This window comes from Ipomoea nil, unplaced genomic scaffold (genome assembly GCF_001879475.1).
Source record: "Ipomoea nil cultivar Tokyo-kokei standard unplaced genomic scaffold, Asagao_1.1 scaffold2011, whole genome shotgun sequence".
Lineage (NCBI taxonomy): Eukaryota > Viridiplantae > Streptophyta > Magnoliopsida > Solanales > Convolvulaceae > Ipomoea > Ipomoea nil.
This window is the reverse complement of record NW_017618439.1, coordinates 8,327-25,065: the sequence shown is the minus strand read 5'-3', so window position 1 is coordinate 25,065 and position 16,739 is coordinate 8,327. Positions and strand designations below refer to the sequence as shown.

Sequence of the window (16,739 nt, the reverse complement as noted above, 5' to 3'; positions counted from 1 at the left end):
GTATGTGGTTTTTGTTTTGCTAGTTACTACTAATTGTATAATTATATTCATTTAATAAGTTTTTGTTTTGGCAATATATGACCGATGCATGCAGCAGGTACCAAATAAGTATGTGGTTTTTGTTTTGGTAGTTACTACTAATTGTATAATTTTTAAGCGATATGAATTTATTTTTCTTGTCACTTGACTGTTTTGTAGCATTGGTGTATAAATAAACAATGGACAAAGAATGGATGTCAAAAGATAGATTATGTTATGAATATGAGGTTGGAGTAGAATCTTTTTTACAATTTGCTAAAAAAAATGCCGTTGATCCTAATTCAATATCATGCCCATGTGCAATATGTGGCAACCTAAGGAAGCAACCTCTTGATACTATAAGGGCACACTTGTACCGTAATGGAATGGATGGAACGTATGTGTCATGGATATGGCACGGGGAGAAGGCTACGTTAAACAACTCAATAGATGATGGCGGTCTAATTAGGGGAGAAGAGCATAATCGTGTTGATGAAAATCCTATAGATATGGTAAATGCTGCTTATGACGAATACGTTGAGGATCCCAACAAATTTAGTAAATTACTAGAAGATGCAGAGAAACCGCTATACGTTGGATGTACTACGTTTACAAAACTATCAGCGGTAGTGAAGTTATATAACTTGAAGGCAAAATATAGTTGGAGCGATGCAAGTTTTACGGACCTTCTGGATTTGTTTGCAAAAATGCTTCCAACTGACAACGTACTGCCTTCTTCTTTATATGAGGCAAAGAGAAGCTTGGTTGCATTGGGAATGGACTACGAGAAAATACACGCGTGTCCCAATGACTGTATCTTATATCGTAAGGAGAATGCAAATTGTACTAATTGCCCTACTTGTGGAACTTCAAGGTGGAAGATAGGCAAGAATTCTAAGATATCCATAGGAGTTCCTGCAAAGGTGTTATGGTACTTTCCACCGATACCAAGATTTCAAAGAATGTTTAGGAGCAAGGATATATCTAAGGAGTTAACTTGGCATAGTGATAATAAAGTTTGTGATGGTTACTTGCGTCATCCAGCTGATGCACCTTGTTGGAGAACAGTAGATGAAATGTGGCCAGATTTTGCTAATGAGCCAAGAAATCTTAGATTGGCTTTATCTGCAGACGGGATAAATCCCCATAGTGTAATGAGTTCTACATATAGTTGTTGGCCAGTCATCATGATTACATACAATCTTCCTCCTTGGATGTGCATGAAGCGAAAATTCATGATGCTCAGTTTGTTGATTTCTGGTCCTAAACAACCCGGGAATGACATTGATGTTTATTTGGCACCTTTGATTGACGATTTAAAAGTGTTGTGGGAAGAAGGTATAGAAGCATATGATGCATACCGACAAGAAAAATTCGTCCTTAAAGCTGTTTTACTATGGACGATCAATGATTTCCCAGCATATGGGAACTTATCAGGTTGCACTGTCAAAGGATATCATGCATGTCCTATCTGTGGTGAGAATACATATGCCAAGAGGTTGAAGCATAGTAAGAAAATGGCATTCACAGGACATAGAAGATTTTTATGTAAAACTCATCCTTATCGAAGGCAAAAGAAGGCATTTGATGGTAAGCAAGAATTCGACTTAGCACCCAAACCATTGAGTGGCCATGATGTTCTGAAAACAGTTGAGGGGATCAATTGTAGTTGGGGAAAAAACAGTGGCAAGCTAAATGCTAAAAGAAAAATTAGTGAATCATGTTGGAAAAAGAAATCAATTTTCTTTGAGCTTGAGTATTGGAAGCATTTGCATGTTCGGCATGTTTTTGATGTCATGCACATTGAGAAAAATGTGTGTGAAAGTATTATTGGCACATTACTTGACATCCCAGGAAAAACCAAAGATGGGGTAGCTGCTCGACTAGACCTTGTGGAAATGAATGTGAGAATGGAGTTGGCACCAAAACAAGGGGAGAAGAGAACGTTTTTGCCACCTGCTTGCTATACCCTAAGCAAAGATGAGAAAAAGAAAGTTTGTAACTCTTTGTTACATATGAAAGTCCCATCAGGCTATTCATCTAATGTGAGAAACCTTGTCAATGTGAAGGAGTTGAAACTTGTTGGTCTTAAATCTCACGATTGTCACACTTTCATGCAACAGTTGCTTCCAGTTGCTATTCGAGGTGTGTTACCCAAACATGTAAGGTATGCTATCACTCGGTTGTGCTTCTTCTTTAATGTCATATGTAGCAAAGTGATAGATTCCTCAAAGTTAGATGCGCTACAAGATGAGATTGTGACAACGCTGTGTTTGCTTGAAAAGTACTTTCCTCCTTCATTTTTTGATATAATGGTTCACTTAACTGTTCATCTTGTGAGAGAGGTCAAATTGTGTGGACCAGTGTGGTATAGATGGATGTACCCATTTGAAAGATATATGAAAATCTTGAAAGGTTATGTGCGAAATCGCAATCGACCAGAAGGTTGTATAGCCGAGTGTTATATTTCTGAAGAAGCTATAGAATTTTGCTCAGAGTATTTGACTAATGTACAAACAGTTGGGATCCCATCAACATTTCAAGAAGTGGTGCGAACTCGGCCTTTATCAGGTGCTCAAGTGCAATCCATTAGCCAAGAGGAGTGGGAGCAATCACATCGTTATATTTTGGCAAATGATGTAGAAATAGACCAATATGCCAAGTAATTTTTCCAAGTCTTATAAAACTTCCAATATATTGTTTATATTGTAGTGGTTAATTGACTTTGGTCAAATATCGTTTGTTAGGGAACACAAGGCACATTTGAAGGCTACATTGCGCGGTAAAGTTAGGACAGAGAAGGGGCTACTTGATGAGCATAACCGCACATTTATTAATTGGTTACGTGATCGTGTAAGTTGTATAACTATGACTAGTACAAAAAATAAAAGTCACTGGTTTTATTATCATATACTAATTTTAAAGTGCTTTCATTTTTAAGGTTGGAAGAGCAATAAATGATTCCACCCATGAAATATCAGAAAGACTAAAATGGTTGGCACATGGTCCTCGGAACCAAGTGTTAAAGTACTCTGGTTATTTAATTGAAGGAGTTACTTTTCATACCAAAGATCGTGATAATTTGCGAGCTGTCCAGAACTCAGGCGTAAGCTTAGTTGCAAATATAATGCAAGTTTCTAGTGCAAAGGATAAGAACCCCATTGAGTCAGATATGGTATTTTATGGAGTTATTGATGAAATATGGGAGCTTGATTACCATACCTTTCGAGTTCCTGTGTTCAAATGCAATTGGGTTGAGAATAACAATGGTATTAAAGTAGATGATCTTGGTTTCAAATTAGTAAACCTCGATAGGATTGGATTCAAATCTGATTCTTTTATCTTAGGGAGTCAAGCCAAGCAAGTATTTTATATTCAAGACCCTCAAGATCCTATATGGTCTGTCGTGCTCGCAACTCCTAGTCGGGATTACTTTGAATATCAAGATGGGAATGAAATGGATGAACCAATAATCCATCATCAATGCTTTACGAAAGGGATGCCAGATGTTGACGTTAAAGATGAGAGTGAACCACCATGCATTCGAGAAGATTGTGATGGGACATGGGTTGAGAATAGGAACTCGTAGCAAGTTTCTAGTGTATAATTACTTTTCAAACCTCATATTTTAAATATGACTTTGTATGTGCTCTTACATGTTTCTTATGTTTAATTCCTTAATTTTTTTGGCTCCCAACTTCTGAAAATGAATTCGAACATTTCTAATAATTTTGTTTTTATGTTTTTGTGCTTATTAGGTTTGCGGGGTCTATGGCTGGTCGAAGAAAGAAAAAAATTGTACAGCAGGAACAAAAGGGACAAGAAGTACATGGTGACGAAGAACATAATGGAAAAGAGGTTCAGGTAGATGAGGAAGAAAACATGTCGGGTTCTCAAGAAACCCAGTCAACGAGGAGCACACGAGGTCGTACCCAAATGCATAAGCTTGCTATGCAAAGGGCACAAGGACTGAAGAAAGACGTACAATTCAATGAACTAGGACAACCAATTGGAGATAGTGCTGCAGAACTACAAAGTTACATTGGTGTCCTTGCAAGAGAAAAGGTGAAGTTGAATTTTAAGACATGGAAACATGTGCCACAGGATATTAAAGACAAGATATGGGACGCTGTTAATGTAAGGAAAATCTAATTCGTTTACTTAGTATTTGTGATATTTAACACATTAGTCGTTTAATTCTCACAAAATTTTATCTATGTAGTTGAGCTTCAGAGTTCCGGCAATATTCAAGAAACCTTGCTTGAGTTCAGCAAATGACAAATGGCGGCAATATAAAACACAACTCACAAATAACTTTATTTGGAAGAGACTGAATGATGAAGAAAACTTGCACAAACCACCCCCAGGATATGGTATTATGGGAGATGAATGGAGTCAATTTGTGATTAGCCGCATGTCCGAAGACTTCAAGGTAACCTCAAAACTAGAAGTCTATCTATATGTGTATATATCAATTTAATTTAAAAAGTTCAAATGCCCACCACAAGCTTTTGCACAGGTATTCATCTTGCAAAGTGTGTTTAACAAAAATAGCAACTTATCCCATTGAACAATTTAGCTCTATACAGTACACAAACTTGCAGAAACCACACCCATGTTTGATGCCACATGATTTCTGACTGTCCTGTGTAATTGCAGTAATATGATTTGTTGTGATGCTTAGTCATTAAGATTATGCTTTGGCCATCTGTCCTCTGGAAAATAACTAAAAAATTAAATCCCCCACCTATGAGGCATATTCAATTAGAATATATATATATATATATATATATATATATATATATATATATATATATATATATATATATATATATATATATATATATATATATATTTATATATATATATATTAGTTTAGCATTTATGTATTCAGGTTGTTCCAAACCGTATAACAATTAAGATTTATTGTAATATTACCAATTAATGAGTTCAGTTAAGAAATCAAAAAAGATGAAGTGTTCCCCCTTTTCCTCATTTCTGTTTTTATCATGTCTGTTTTCACTTTTCAAGCATGAAGCATCATCTTTGTCTTAGAAATATAATGTCAAGTTTTGATCATGTTTGTCTTAGAAACTAAGCGAGCAGCAAAAGGTACGAAGAAAGCAAAACCTTTATCCACATAGGCTTGCTCGTAAAGGATATGCGCGTCTTGCTAGTGAAATTGTAAGTATTTATCTCTATTCACTTTCACTAATAACTTAAACTCATTTTCACCCTTAGTTTGACATTGATAAATCTTCTTGGCTGTAGTCAACAGAATTGTGTGATGATGACGAAGTGAATAGAGCTATACTTTGGAAGAAAGGGAGAACTAGTAAGCAAGGAGAAATAGAAGGAGATGTTTTGAAGACAAAATTTACAAAGATTGTAAGCAAAACCTTTAATTTACTGGTATTTTCCTCTTTATGTATTTCGAAAGATTGTGGTTATCATGGTCATTTGTCATGAATTACAGGATGAATATATTCAGCAAAAGCAAGATGGTTTGTTGCAACTTCAAGGACCAAATGAGGACATCCTGACACAGGCTCTTGAATCTAAGGAGCATGGAGGTCGGGTGAGGGCTATAGGTGGACATGTCAATCCCTCAACATATTTCAGATTGGGTAAAGGGATGCTTCCTAACCATGAGAAAAATGTCCTTCTAAGACGACAAGCAACAGTAGAAGACAGAGTTGCAAAGTTAGAAAATTTGGTCCTTCAAAATGTTGCCTTTAAATCATCTCCGATTGAAGAAAAAGGGAGTTGTACTGCAAAGGATGCAAAGGGTGCGATGAAGCTGAGTGAAGAAGAAATTGGTTTTATGAAACAAAAATTGGATTTCGAAGATGATGATGATGAGCTGCAGTTTATTGACAAAGAAGATGTCTTGGAGGTAAATATTCCCTCTTTACTGAAGTTTACATTTTACTTAGTTTATTAGGCAAAAATTACTATCTACGTATTGGTGCCTCTGTCAAATGTTTTGCAGATTTGCTTCATCCTCTCAATTTTCAAATGTTTTGCATTTTTCATATAAACTGTAGGAGATGTTAATTTGTGCATGTATATAATTCACATGTCTTGGTTAGTATATTTATTTATTTACCTAATATGTGTATATTTTGCAAATTAGAAACAATGTAAGAAGAAACCGAGCAAGGAAGTCAAAAAGCTTGAGTTGAACTCCTCAAGTATGCCTAAGTCATTATGGCTACTATACTGTTATTACAAGCGTGCACTTGGGAATGGAGAGAGTTTAAAAATAGTGCTAGATGAAAATGTCTTCGGGGAAGAATGTACTCTATATGTGCACGACGAAGATGTGACTCCGTTTTGTCAATTGATGCCAATATCGTACACATGTATTGCTGTGTACATATGGTATGATTTAATATATATTTCGAGTCAATTATATATACTTATCACTTCTATGCTTTGTTATTCTAATTCAGTTTCCATTCCAATGTTAGGTATTTGTATAAAAAGATGATGGAAGACAACAAGCTTGAAAAATTCAGATTTATGCAGCCATGTCATGTAGGTCATGTGCCAACGACAAGAACAGATAAAAATTTCCTAGACAAACAGTTGGAAAGTAGGGCACGAGCTTTAGCAGACAGACTAATTGACAATCCAAGTAGTGCATCACTTTTGGTGCCATGTAATGTAGGGTAAGAATGATTACAATTATACTTTCCATTGCATATTATTTTCTATTGATGTAATATAATTTTGTGTTTCTGTATAGTTTCCATTGGATTCTGACAGTTATCAACGTCAGTAAGGATATTGTTTATTTGTGGGACCCTCTTAGTCATCGCATTCGCGATGATGATTGGAAACATGTTGTAGAAATGTAAGTTTTTTTTTTGTTATTTCTTTCGATTTATATCAGTATGATTATCACATAATCTGAATAATCAACAATATATTTGAAGGGCTATTAAAATGGTTCATGCGGCCTCTGGGAATGGAAAGAAAGGACGAAGTAAAACTGCTTGGGAAATTGTCAAGGTAATTTAATATTTGTAACTAATTAGATATAAGTGTTTGTATATGTTAAATTGTAATGCACATGCAAATCTTATTTAACATTTGTAGGCTCCTCGTCAGCCGGATAGTAACCAATGCGGTTTCTATGTCATGGCTTACCTGAAGACTTTAATTGAGAACATGCCGGACATTGATGATAAAGATTCTGTTCAAGCACTGGTAATAATTCAATTTCTAATTCGTGTTTAAAATTATTTTGATTTCAATGTTTCAAAGTGGAAATATGATGCATTTGAGATTCTTGTTGCCAGTATAATTTTGAGTACTCCATTTATTGTTGATGTCTATTGAATGAATGCTTTTTAGTTTTTAATTTGATCATTTTATTCACAAAGTTTAAAGTGGAGAGATTAGAGAAAATACAAAAGCTCTTGCCTTTAGAACTGCTAAAACTCTATTACCGTATATTGGTTCTTGAAAATTACTCCTAACTTATTTCGAATTTCATTGCAATTACTAATTTATTTACTCACTTTTTACATGTAGTTCCAACAAGTTGAATATGACAAAGCGGTTATTGATCTGGTGCGTTCTGAATGGGCCGATATTATATCAAGTTATATACAGTAGGTATGATTTGATCATTAGAACGTTGTGATCTTTTAGACTTCGTGGAATTGTTTGTTGTAGTATTATGATGACTTCGTCGAATTGTTTTTTGTATTATTATGACTTGGATGATATTTGATTCGATGAGAATTGGTCATGGAAGTATTTACACTTGTTATTTTGAACCTTAGCTTGTGCAAAATTATGTAACTACAGTTGGCCATGGTGAATGGATAAATTGTTTTTTGGTATATGATTAAAATTTAAGCAGGTTAAAAACCGTTGAGACAACGGTTAAAAATCGTTGTCTATTTTACAATAGACAACAATTTGAAACTGTTGTCTTTTCTACAAAAGACAACAGTTTATCTGCGTGACTTTTAACAACAGCGATTTCAACAACACACAATAGACAACAGTTTATAACTGTTGTCTTTTAAAGAAAAGACAACAGTTACAAAACCGTTGTCTATGTGCATCACTTTTAACAACACCGGTTTCAAAAACATTGAATAGACAACGGGTCAAAAACCGTTGTCGTTGATAGAAATGACAACGGTTTATAACCGTTGTCTATGTGTGTGACTTTTAACAACACCGGTTTCAACAACACTTAATAGACAACGGTTCGAAAACCGTTGTCTTTACAAGAAAAGACAACGGTTAAAAACCGTTGTCTATGTGTATGACTTTTAACAACACCGGTTTCAACAACATTGAATAGACAACGGTTCGAAAACCGTTGTCGTTTCTAAAAAAGACAACGGTTAAAAACCGTTGTCTATGTGTATGACTTTTAACAACACCGGTTTCAACAACACTTAATAGACAACGGTTCGAAAACCGTTGTCGTCTCAAGAAAAGACAACGGTTTTTAACCGTTGTCTATGTGCATGACTTTTAACAACACCGGTTTCAACAACACCTAATAGACAACGGTTCGAAAACCGTTGTCGTTTCAAGAAAAGACAACGGTTTTTAACCGTTGTCTATGTGCGTGACTTTTAACAACACCGGTTTCAACAACACTTAATAGACAACGGTTAGAAAACCGTTGTCGTTTCTAGAAATGACAACGGTTTAAAACCGTTGTCTATGTGCGTGACTTTTAACAACACTGGTTTCAACAACACTTAATAGACAACGGTTGAAAAACCGTTGTCGTTTCTAGAAAAGACAACGGTTAAAAACCGTTGTCTATGCGCGTGACCTACAACAACACCGGCTTCAACAACAGAAGTTTTACCCCTACGACAACGGTTATTAACCGTTGTCTATGTGCATTTTTCTTGTAGTGCGTTCAAGGTATGTTTATTTCATTTTATTATAAGTAGTTCAAGTTTTTTAGTACAATTGTTTTATTAATATTAACATATGATTGGAATTATAGGAGAAAAGTATGAAGGCAAAGCAAAGGCAGGAATGTAATGTGCATCCACACTTCTTAGGTTCTGCGGGATATGCGGGCAAACAATCAGAGTGGAGGATATCAGACCCTCTATCTTCACAATCTTCTTGTGCTTCTATTAGCTCGTCATTATTGTCCAATGATCGTAGTTTTGACTGGTTACGGGCAAGAACTAAGAAGTCAGCAAATGGAAGTTATTACATTCCGAATGAGAAAACACAGGAGGTGTTTGGAAAAATTGTAAGTATTATTTTTAAAAAATTGTTATACGAATATATAATATTCATAAAAATACTGACACTTGTCTTTATCTAATTGATTGGAACAGATAGAAAAATGTGATGAGATTAGTCAAGGGACATTTCAACCGAACAGACATCATGACATATTGTCTGTAGCTCTTGGTAAACCAGAGGATAAACGGGGTTCGGGTTCGGTAAGAGGAGTTGGTTCATACTCTACCATCCGACAAGTATTTGGTAAACCAGAGCAAAAACGGGCCACTCAAAGTTCATACTCTACTGATGATGTCCAACAGATAATGGAAAAGGTCAGGCAAAACACATTGTTGGAGGTGCAACCCAAGATTGAAATGCTCACTCAACAACTCAATATATTGATGAAAAACATGTCAGCCACACACCAATTTCCACAAGGAGTTTCAATTGGCACTCCTCAAAGTGCGTATGCGCCTTGTGATCAACCTCCGGCCCGAAGCAGCTGTCATTCAGTTGATGTATATCCAGTAACCACAATTGAGGTAATATTAAAAATGATTTTATAATCAAAATGTTATTTTCTTGTAAATTTAAACCTAACATATATTTATATATATATATATATATATATATATATATATATATATATATATATATATATATATATATATATATATATATATATATATATATATAGAGAGAGAGAGAGAGAGAGAGAGAGAGAGAGCCGGAAAAAGTGTAACCTCTACCTATGTGGTCTTGATGGTAAGCCAATTTTAGTTGCAAAGGGTACGGTTTACCCAAGTACAAATGAGATAACAATAGTGCAAAATGAGACACTTTTACCCAACCATGTCAAAGTGATGGTCGATGATGTGAGTGATGGTGCAGACGGATATAATATCCCCGTGCAAACATCGCAGTATAAGACTTTGGGAGATGTACTTTGGACTAACGCACAATGGCCTACTCATTTAGTTGTTTTAGATGAGGTATGCATTCTAGTTGTGAAACTTCTATTTGTTTTATAAACAATTTTGCTATATTCAAATGTTGTGCTTTGTCTGTTGTGATGATTGGCAATTAGTGCTATATTTTCTCTCTGAATGCATTCTTTCAATTATTGTCTATTATTGGTAGGAAAATGTCAAAATAAGCTCACAAAAGACAAAATAAGGAAATGAAGGATCAAAGTGTTGAGCAATCTGCTACTGCTAAAAGACCCCCAATTGTTGGTGAAAATGTCTATTTGCTTTTGGGGACACACTGCAAGGGGCTTGTCAAAGCGTTGTCATCACTCCCTGTTGAGAAAGAGTGCATTGATTTCGATATAGATTTGACAATCTTCCATCATGCACATGTGAATGGTATTTATGTGATGATTGAGGATATACAGGATTTGTTGACAATGAATTGGCTCGATGTCTCAATTATACAAGTGTTTATGATGTAAGTTTTAAATTGTTCATGTGTTTTATATACATTTGTTTTTTAAAGTTTATTAAAATTTCTTATTTGTTATTTTTTAGGTTTTTGAATAAGTTCTGTAAGCAGCATGGAGTGACATCAATTGGGTTTGCGTGTCCAACACAAATTTCTGCCGATATGATTAACTTAAATTCTAATGCCGTTACATCATATCTAATTCATGTCATGGACGAACACAAGGATCAGCAATTCATATTGGCACCATATCACCAAAGTAAGTCTTTTACTTTACTAGCTAATTTATTCCAATTAATTCCATTTTGGGTTCTTGGCCTGTTGCATCTAGTGGGATTAATTCGGATGCTGTTACTGGACCTTTCTTGTCTTCCCATAATGTTAGTAGTGTTATAGGAATTAATATTGCTGAGAGTGGGTTTGTTAACAATGTTAGTGTTGGTTGGGCCCATTTCAATTTTAAACTCTAATCATAGCATGTTTCCTAGTGTTTCTGTTGGGCACAATGTGGCTAGTGAGCCCACAACTGGAGTTAATTCTTTTACTTTATTAATTTATATAACTTAATAACTTTATTTGAATGGTTTGATATTAGAATTTGAATATAAATATATATATATATATATATATATATATATATATATATATATATATATATATATATATATATATATATATGCTTTGTACATGTAGTAATCATTGGATACTTATCGTGATTAGCACACCCTAAAAAACGGTGTATGTGTTTGATCCTTTGAAAAGTGTGCAACGCGACCTTGAAGTCAAAATTTATGTGAATATGCAAGTAAAAAATCAATATATGTATATTAAATGTTATTATGTTATTTATAAATTTATAAATTGATATAAATGTTTATTATTAATATAGGTCATTTCGATCTGTTCCTGCACGAAGCACTAGAACGATTCATTGGAAAGAATGCAGAGTATGAAGTTAAAGTTAAAGTTTTAATATGAAATTTAACCTTTATTTTTATTTATTTTGATATGATCTTAATATGAATATATATATCTATTTTGTAGTGTCCACAACAACCTGGAGGTTCTGAATATGGATATTATGTAATGCGATACATGTACGTACGAGATTGTTACTAAGCATTCCAAGCTTAATTGTCTAGTTGAGGTAAGTAATTTAAATACAACAATGTGTATATTTAAATTAATATTTATCAATTAACATGCATGTTAACTAATTTGATTAATTAAAATATTTTTGCAGGTATTTGAAGATGCACCCTACTCTATTAATGAAATAGATGAAGTTCGTGAGTTGTGGGCACATTACTTTAGTAAAGAGTGCGTGTAACTTTATTTCGTTTAAACAGTATCTTTATTATTATTAACTTATGTTTATGTTTTGTTACGTTAAACAATTGCATGTATATCTTGATTTCAATTTTAAATGTGTTGATAAGTATATTGTAGTGTTTTATTGTGTTGATTATTAATTGTGGAGTATATATATAGTTATGTTTATGTTCATATTTATTAGAGTTGGTTTGAAAATCATTGTGAATAGATAGTTTAATTTTTTGTAATTAATTTTGTATTTTTTTGGATGAATTTGAAAATAAATTCTGTACCGGTTTTGAGCAAATAATGGGTAATAATCAAAATTGGGATAAAATTAAAAAAAAAAATTAAATTTCCGCTACACCCTCTCCGTAAAGGGTGTAGCGGAAAGTAATATATAAAAAAAATAAAATTGTTTCCGCGTCACCTTGCGCGGGTGCCGCGGAAATCAATTATTAAAAAAATAATATAATACTTTTCGCGGCACCCTAAGACTAAAGGGTGCCGCGGAAAGTCTATATTAAAAAAATTAAAAAAGCTTTCCGCTACACCTTCTACGGGTGTAGCGGAAATCCAGTGCTTTCAGCGACACTGGATTTCGCTACACCTGTACAGGTGTAGCGGAAAGCATTTTATGGGTGTAGTGGATATCTTTTTTTGTAGTAGTGCTCGGTCCCAATAGATTCCATCTTTTTTGGCTCGTGATTATCCAAGTTATAGCTTTCCAATTTTTGTTTCATATCATCTGAGACTTTCCTTTCCAGTTTGCGCCAATCCCAACCTTCTCTCGGAATCCAGTAGCTAGCCACAGTTTGAGCAATTTCACTTTGGGCTCCTTCCAACACCTCTTTATGTATTGTCTCACCATTATCCCCAAGCCATCTATCGTGCCAAAAAAGAGTAGCACAACCTGATCTTACAATTTTCTTGACTCCTTGTTTAAGAACTAGTGCAGTCGCGCAAATCCCCATCCATATGTTGGATGCTTCATGCTTCCAAGCCACTCCTAGTTTAATGTTCTTATCCTGCATGTATTTTGAAGTAATCGTTCTAGCCCAGAGTTGATTATGCCCTTCTAACAGACACCACCCCATCTTGGCTAGAAACGCCAAGTTCATGTCCTTTAGTATACGAATTCCAAGCCCACCATGACTTCTAGGTTGCATTACTGTTGCAAACTCCTTTAGTAAGGAACATGGTTTGCATAGCATAGTACGAGATTGTGTTTAAGACACTCTGAGCAAGAACTCTCCTCCCAGCTAGCGTAAGATGCTTCCCTTTCCACCTTCCAATCTACTCTCCACTGTTTCCATGAGGGGAGTGAACAAAGAGTTAGTGATATGTCCATGTAGGGAAGGAACACCCAAATAGCATCCTAAGTTGTCAACCCTTCCAATTCTAGCAGCCTGAGTAATTCTATCAACAGTCTCACGATTAACATTCCTAGAGAATAAAATTTGTGATTTTTGGAGACTGGCCCGCTGCCCAGATATAGCTTCAAATTTCTCAATACAAGATTTAATAACTCCGATTTGCTCCTCAATAGCCTCTGTAGTTAAAACCATATCACATAAGCAAATAAAAGATGGGAGAGTTCCAAGCCATACCTGGATAGTTTTACAGCTTTCCATCTTTTGGCAGCAACTTCAACTTTGATCATGTGACATAACCTTTTAATGCAAAGAACAAAAAGATAAGGTGACATTGCGTCGCCTAGTCTAATGGATGCCACGAGTTTGTACAATCCAGTCCAGCTGCTTTCCTTTCCACAGGATTCCAAGTTTTGGAGTTTCAACACATCTTGTTGACATAAGACATATTGTCAAATTCTAGTCAAACAAGGAATCCTTAATCAAACGTGTCTTAAGATTTATATTCCTAATCCAAAGAGGATCGGCAATCCCAATCCCACCAATACCTCATCTCTTGACCTATAAAAGGAGCCGCTCCACAACTCATCAAGATACGCTTTCAGCACCTAATTGTGAGCACGAGAGTAATTGAGAGAGATACCCGAATCCCCTTGAAAAGTAGTTCAAGTGTTTAGGTCTCAATAGCTTGATAGGAAATCATATTGTGTAATCCCCGTTCCCTAAACAAAGTGTACTTTAAATATTAAGCTTTTAGTGGATTTAGGCAAATTCTCAATTTGAGAAGTGCCTCGCAGATTAGGGCTGCTTGCCTGAAACTGCGTTATAAATATTTGTGTCACAACGTCTGTTTCAACGTCTCCGAATTCAAACGTCTATATTAATTTCAATTGGTATCAGAGCGGGTCTGCTCAAGTTACCAGCAGGATCCAAATGGAGTTCCCAAGAGAAGGTCTTTCAAACAATAGACCCCCGGCTCTACTTGGCACAAACTTCTCCTACTGGAAAGCTCGAATGCAGATATACATTCTAGCACAAGGAGAAGGCGTCTGGAATGCAATAGAAAACGAATGGAAAACTCCAGTTGATGATAAAGGGAATGCAAAACCTAGAACTAATTGGAGCGAAGAAGAGAAAACTGAATATGATTTCAACTCAAAGGCTATGAATGCAATATATGGAGCAGTAAGCGAAGATACTTTTAAACTAATTGCATCAACACGCATAGCCAAAATTGCGTGGAGTATATTGTGCGATCATCATGAGGGAAACACAACTGTAAGACAATCTAAGCTTCAGATGATACAAACCGAATTTGAAAACCTGAAAATGGGAGAGGAAGAAAGCATCACCCAATTCAGTGCCAGAGTCTTAAGTATATCCGGAGATGCATTCAACCTAGGCGAACCTATACTCGAACATAGGGTCGTCAAAAAGGTTCTACGCTCACTACCCGGAAGATTCCAAATGAAGGTCACCGCTATTCAAGAACATAAAGATCTGAATACATACAGACTAAGTGACTTAATAGGAAATCTTCAAACCTATGAACTGGAGATGCTACAAGGTCAGAAAAACAATGGTAAAGGAATAGCATTACAATCCAAACAAGAAGAGAACTCAGAAACTGATTCAGAAACCATGGAACAGTCAATTGCACTACTAACAAAGAACTTTAACCGAGTTCTCAAGAAGTTCAACAAATCCAGGAATAAAAGTTTCTCAAACAACCAAGTAAATTCTACAAATCAGAAACCATCCAATCCAAGGAAAAGAGATAATGCAATTACTGAAGGAATACAATGCTATGAATGCAAAGGCTTTGGATACATTCAATCAGAATGTGCTACATACTTGAAAAGGAAAAATAAAACATATATAACAACTCTGAGCGATGACTCAGATAGTGAAGAAGATGATAACAACACGAACTTCGTAGCATTCACTGCTAGTCATGAAGACAACAATAGTGATGACATGCAAGAGTTACTAGAGGCATACACTCAACTAAATGCCAAATGGGAGCAAATCATCAAGAAAAATCTGGAACTCATGGAAGATAATCACTATTTAAAGAATGAAAAGGAACGAATAGAGAAACAATACAAAGAAGCCCAGAACGAACTCCTTGACCTCAAGAACAGAGAAACAAAACTGCTACAAGAAGTTAAGGAGCTTACCGAAAGACCCGAGACTCCAAGCACGGACACCAATGAGAATAACCAACCTGAAATACAGGAAGTGTCGCAACAGCACTTCCGACATCGAAGAAGAATAAGGTGCTACTATTGTCACAAACTAGGACACATCAAAGCACATTGCTACAAAAGACAAAACGACCATTACTACAGACAAAACAGCAGGGCATGGCCACCACACAACAGAAATAACAGCAAGAAAATCTGGGTAAGAAAAGACCAAAATGTTGCATACACTTCCAAAACAAACAAAGAGCAAGATATATGGTATTTTGACAGTGGATGTTCCAGACATATGACTGGAAATCCCGAGAATTTAGAGAACATACACTATAAAGATGAAGGATATGTTACCTTTGGAGATGGAGAAAAGGAAAAATTGTTGCAAATGGAATCCTGAGTGTACATGGACTGCCAAAACTGTCAAAAGTCTTCCTAGTACAAGGGTTAAAAGCAAACCTGATTAGTATAAGTCAACTATGTGAAGATGAACTTAAAGTGGAATTCACAAAAGATAGTTGCAATGTTCTCAATCATAATCATGAATGTGTTATGATCGGAAGAAAATCCACAAATAAATGCTACACATGGGATGGTGATCTATCTTGCCTACAGACAACCGTCAATCAAACACAGCTATGGCACCAACGAATGGGTCACATAAACTTTCATGACATGAAAAAGGGTTTAAAGAAGGGAGCCTATCGAGGAGTTCCAACACTTAACATAGATGATAACAAAAAATGTGATGCATGCCTTGAAAACAAAATAACCCGAACAGCCCATAAAAAGACCTCAGGAATATATACTTCTAGAATTCTAGAACTACTACACATGGACCTGTTTGGACCAACTCAGACAGAAAGCATAGGGGGAAAAAGATATGTCTATGTAACAGTTGATGACTACTCAAGATTCACATGGGTAAACTTCCTTAGAGAAAAATCTGAAGCATTTGCAACATTCAAAACCCTCATTATCAAAATTCAAAATGAAAAAGAGGGAAAAATAGGAAAAATTATTCGCCTAAGAAGTGATTATGGAAGAGAGTTCGAGAATACAAAATTCAAAGAATACTGCACAGAAAATGGAATTCATCATGAGTTCTCCGCACCAAAAACACCACAACAAAATGGGGTAGTTGAACGAAAGAATCGAACCA

General features: G+C 35.4%; 4 protein-coding genes across 4 annotated transcripts; all 4 read left to right on the top strand.

Moving 5' to 3' along the window:
* Nucleotides 1-404: 404 nt before the first annotated feature.
* Nucleotides 405-2,238, top strand: LOC109147517. The gene is made up of 2 exons (XM_019295122.1): nt 405-2,163; nt 2,231-2,238. Exons 1-2 carry the CDS (start codon nt 405-407, stop codon nt 2,236-2,238), a joined length of 1,767 nt encoding a protein of 588 aa, XP_019150667.1.
* Nucleotides 2,239-3,789: 1,551 nt separating this feature from the next.
* LOC109147518 lies at nt 3,790-7,718 on the top strand. Its single transcript, XM_019295123.1, has 11 exons — nt 3,790-4,155; nt 4,241-4,450; nt 5,110-5,202; nt 5,290-5,406; nt 5,495-5,914; nt 6,155-6,402; nt 6,492-6,692; nt 6,770-6,877; nt 6,960-7,035; nt 7,123-7,233; nt 7,561-7,718. Exons 1-11 carry the CDS (start codon nt 3,790-3,792, stop codon nt 7,642-7,644), a joined length of 2,034 nt encoding a protein of 677 aa, XP_019150668.1. The 3' UTR covers nt 7,645-7,718.
* A 2,711-nt stretch (nt 7,719-10,429) lies between these two features.
* Nucleotides 10,430-12,022, top strand: LOC109147516. The gene is made up of 4 exons (XM_019295121.1): nt 10,430-10,698; nt 10,779-10,951; nt 11,582-11,658; nt 11,936-12,022. The coding sequence occupies exons 1-4, from the start codon at nt 10,430-10,432 to the stop codon at nt 12,020-12,022; spliced, it is 606 nt and encodes a 201-aa protein (XP_019150666.1).
* Nucleotides 12,023-14,312: 2,290 nt separating this feature from the next.
* LOC109147515 lies at nt 14,313-15,977 on the top strand. Its single transcript, XM_019295120.1, has 3 exons — nt 14,313-15,222; nt 15,283-15,658; nt 15,869-15,977. The coding sequence occupies exons 1-3, from the start codon at nt 14,313-14,315 to the stop codon at nt 15,975-15,977; spliced, it is 1,395 nt and encodes a 464-aa protein (XP_019150665.1).
* The last annotated feature ends 762 nt before the right edge of the window (nt 15,978-16,739 follow it).

What these genes read in the sequence shown, in the direction of transcription:
- LOC109147517 (XM_019295122.1), top strand. Translation starts at nt 405, where the DNA reads ATGGATGGAACGTATGTGTCATGGATATGGCACGGGGAGAAGGCTACG.
- LOC109147518 (XM_019295123.1), top strand. Translation starts at nt 3,790, where the DNA reads ATGGCTGGTCGAAGAAAGAAAAAAATTGTACAGCAGGAACAAAAGGGA. An exon ending in AGACAAAATTTACAAAGATT is followed by an intron (nt 5,407 to 5,494) that starts GTAAGCAAAACC and finishes CATGAATTACAG; the next exon opens with GATGAATATATTCAGCAAAA. An exon ending in AAGATTCTGTTCAAGCACTG is followed by an intron (nt 7,234 to 7,560) that starts GTAATAATTCAA and finishes TTTTACATGTAG; the next exon opens with TTCCAACAAGTTGAATATGA.
- LOC109147516 (XM_019295121.1), top strand. Translation starts at nt 10,430, where the DNA reads ATGAAGGATCAAAGTGTTGAGCAATCTGCTACTGCTAAAAGACCCCCA. An exon ending in ATTGGCACCATATCACCAAA is followed by an intron (nt 10,952 to 11,581) that starts GTAAGTCTTTTA and finishes TTATTAATATAG; the next exon opens with GTCATTTCGATCTGTTCCTG. An exon ending in AGTATGAAGTTAAAGTTAAA is followed by an intron (nt 11,659 to 11,935) that starts GTTTTAATATGA and finishes ATATTTTTGCAG; the next exon opens with GTATTTGAAGATGCACCCTA.
- LOC109147515 (XM_019295120.1), top strand. Translation starts at nt 14,313, where the DNA reads ATGGAGTTCCCAAGAGAAGGTCTTTCAAACAATAGACCCCCGGCTCTA. An exon ending in TGGATACATTCAATCAGAAT is followed by an intron (nt 15,223 to 15,282) that starts GTGCTACATACT and finishes GCGATGACTCAG; the next exon opens with ATAGTGAAGAAGATGATAAC. An exon ending in CGACATCGAAGAAGAATAAG is followed by an intron (nt 15,659 to 15,868) that starts GTGCTACTATTG and finishes TGGATGTTCCAG; the next exon opens with ACATATGACTGGAAATCCCG.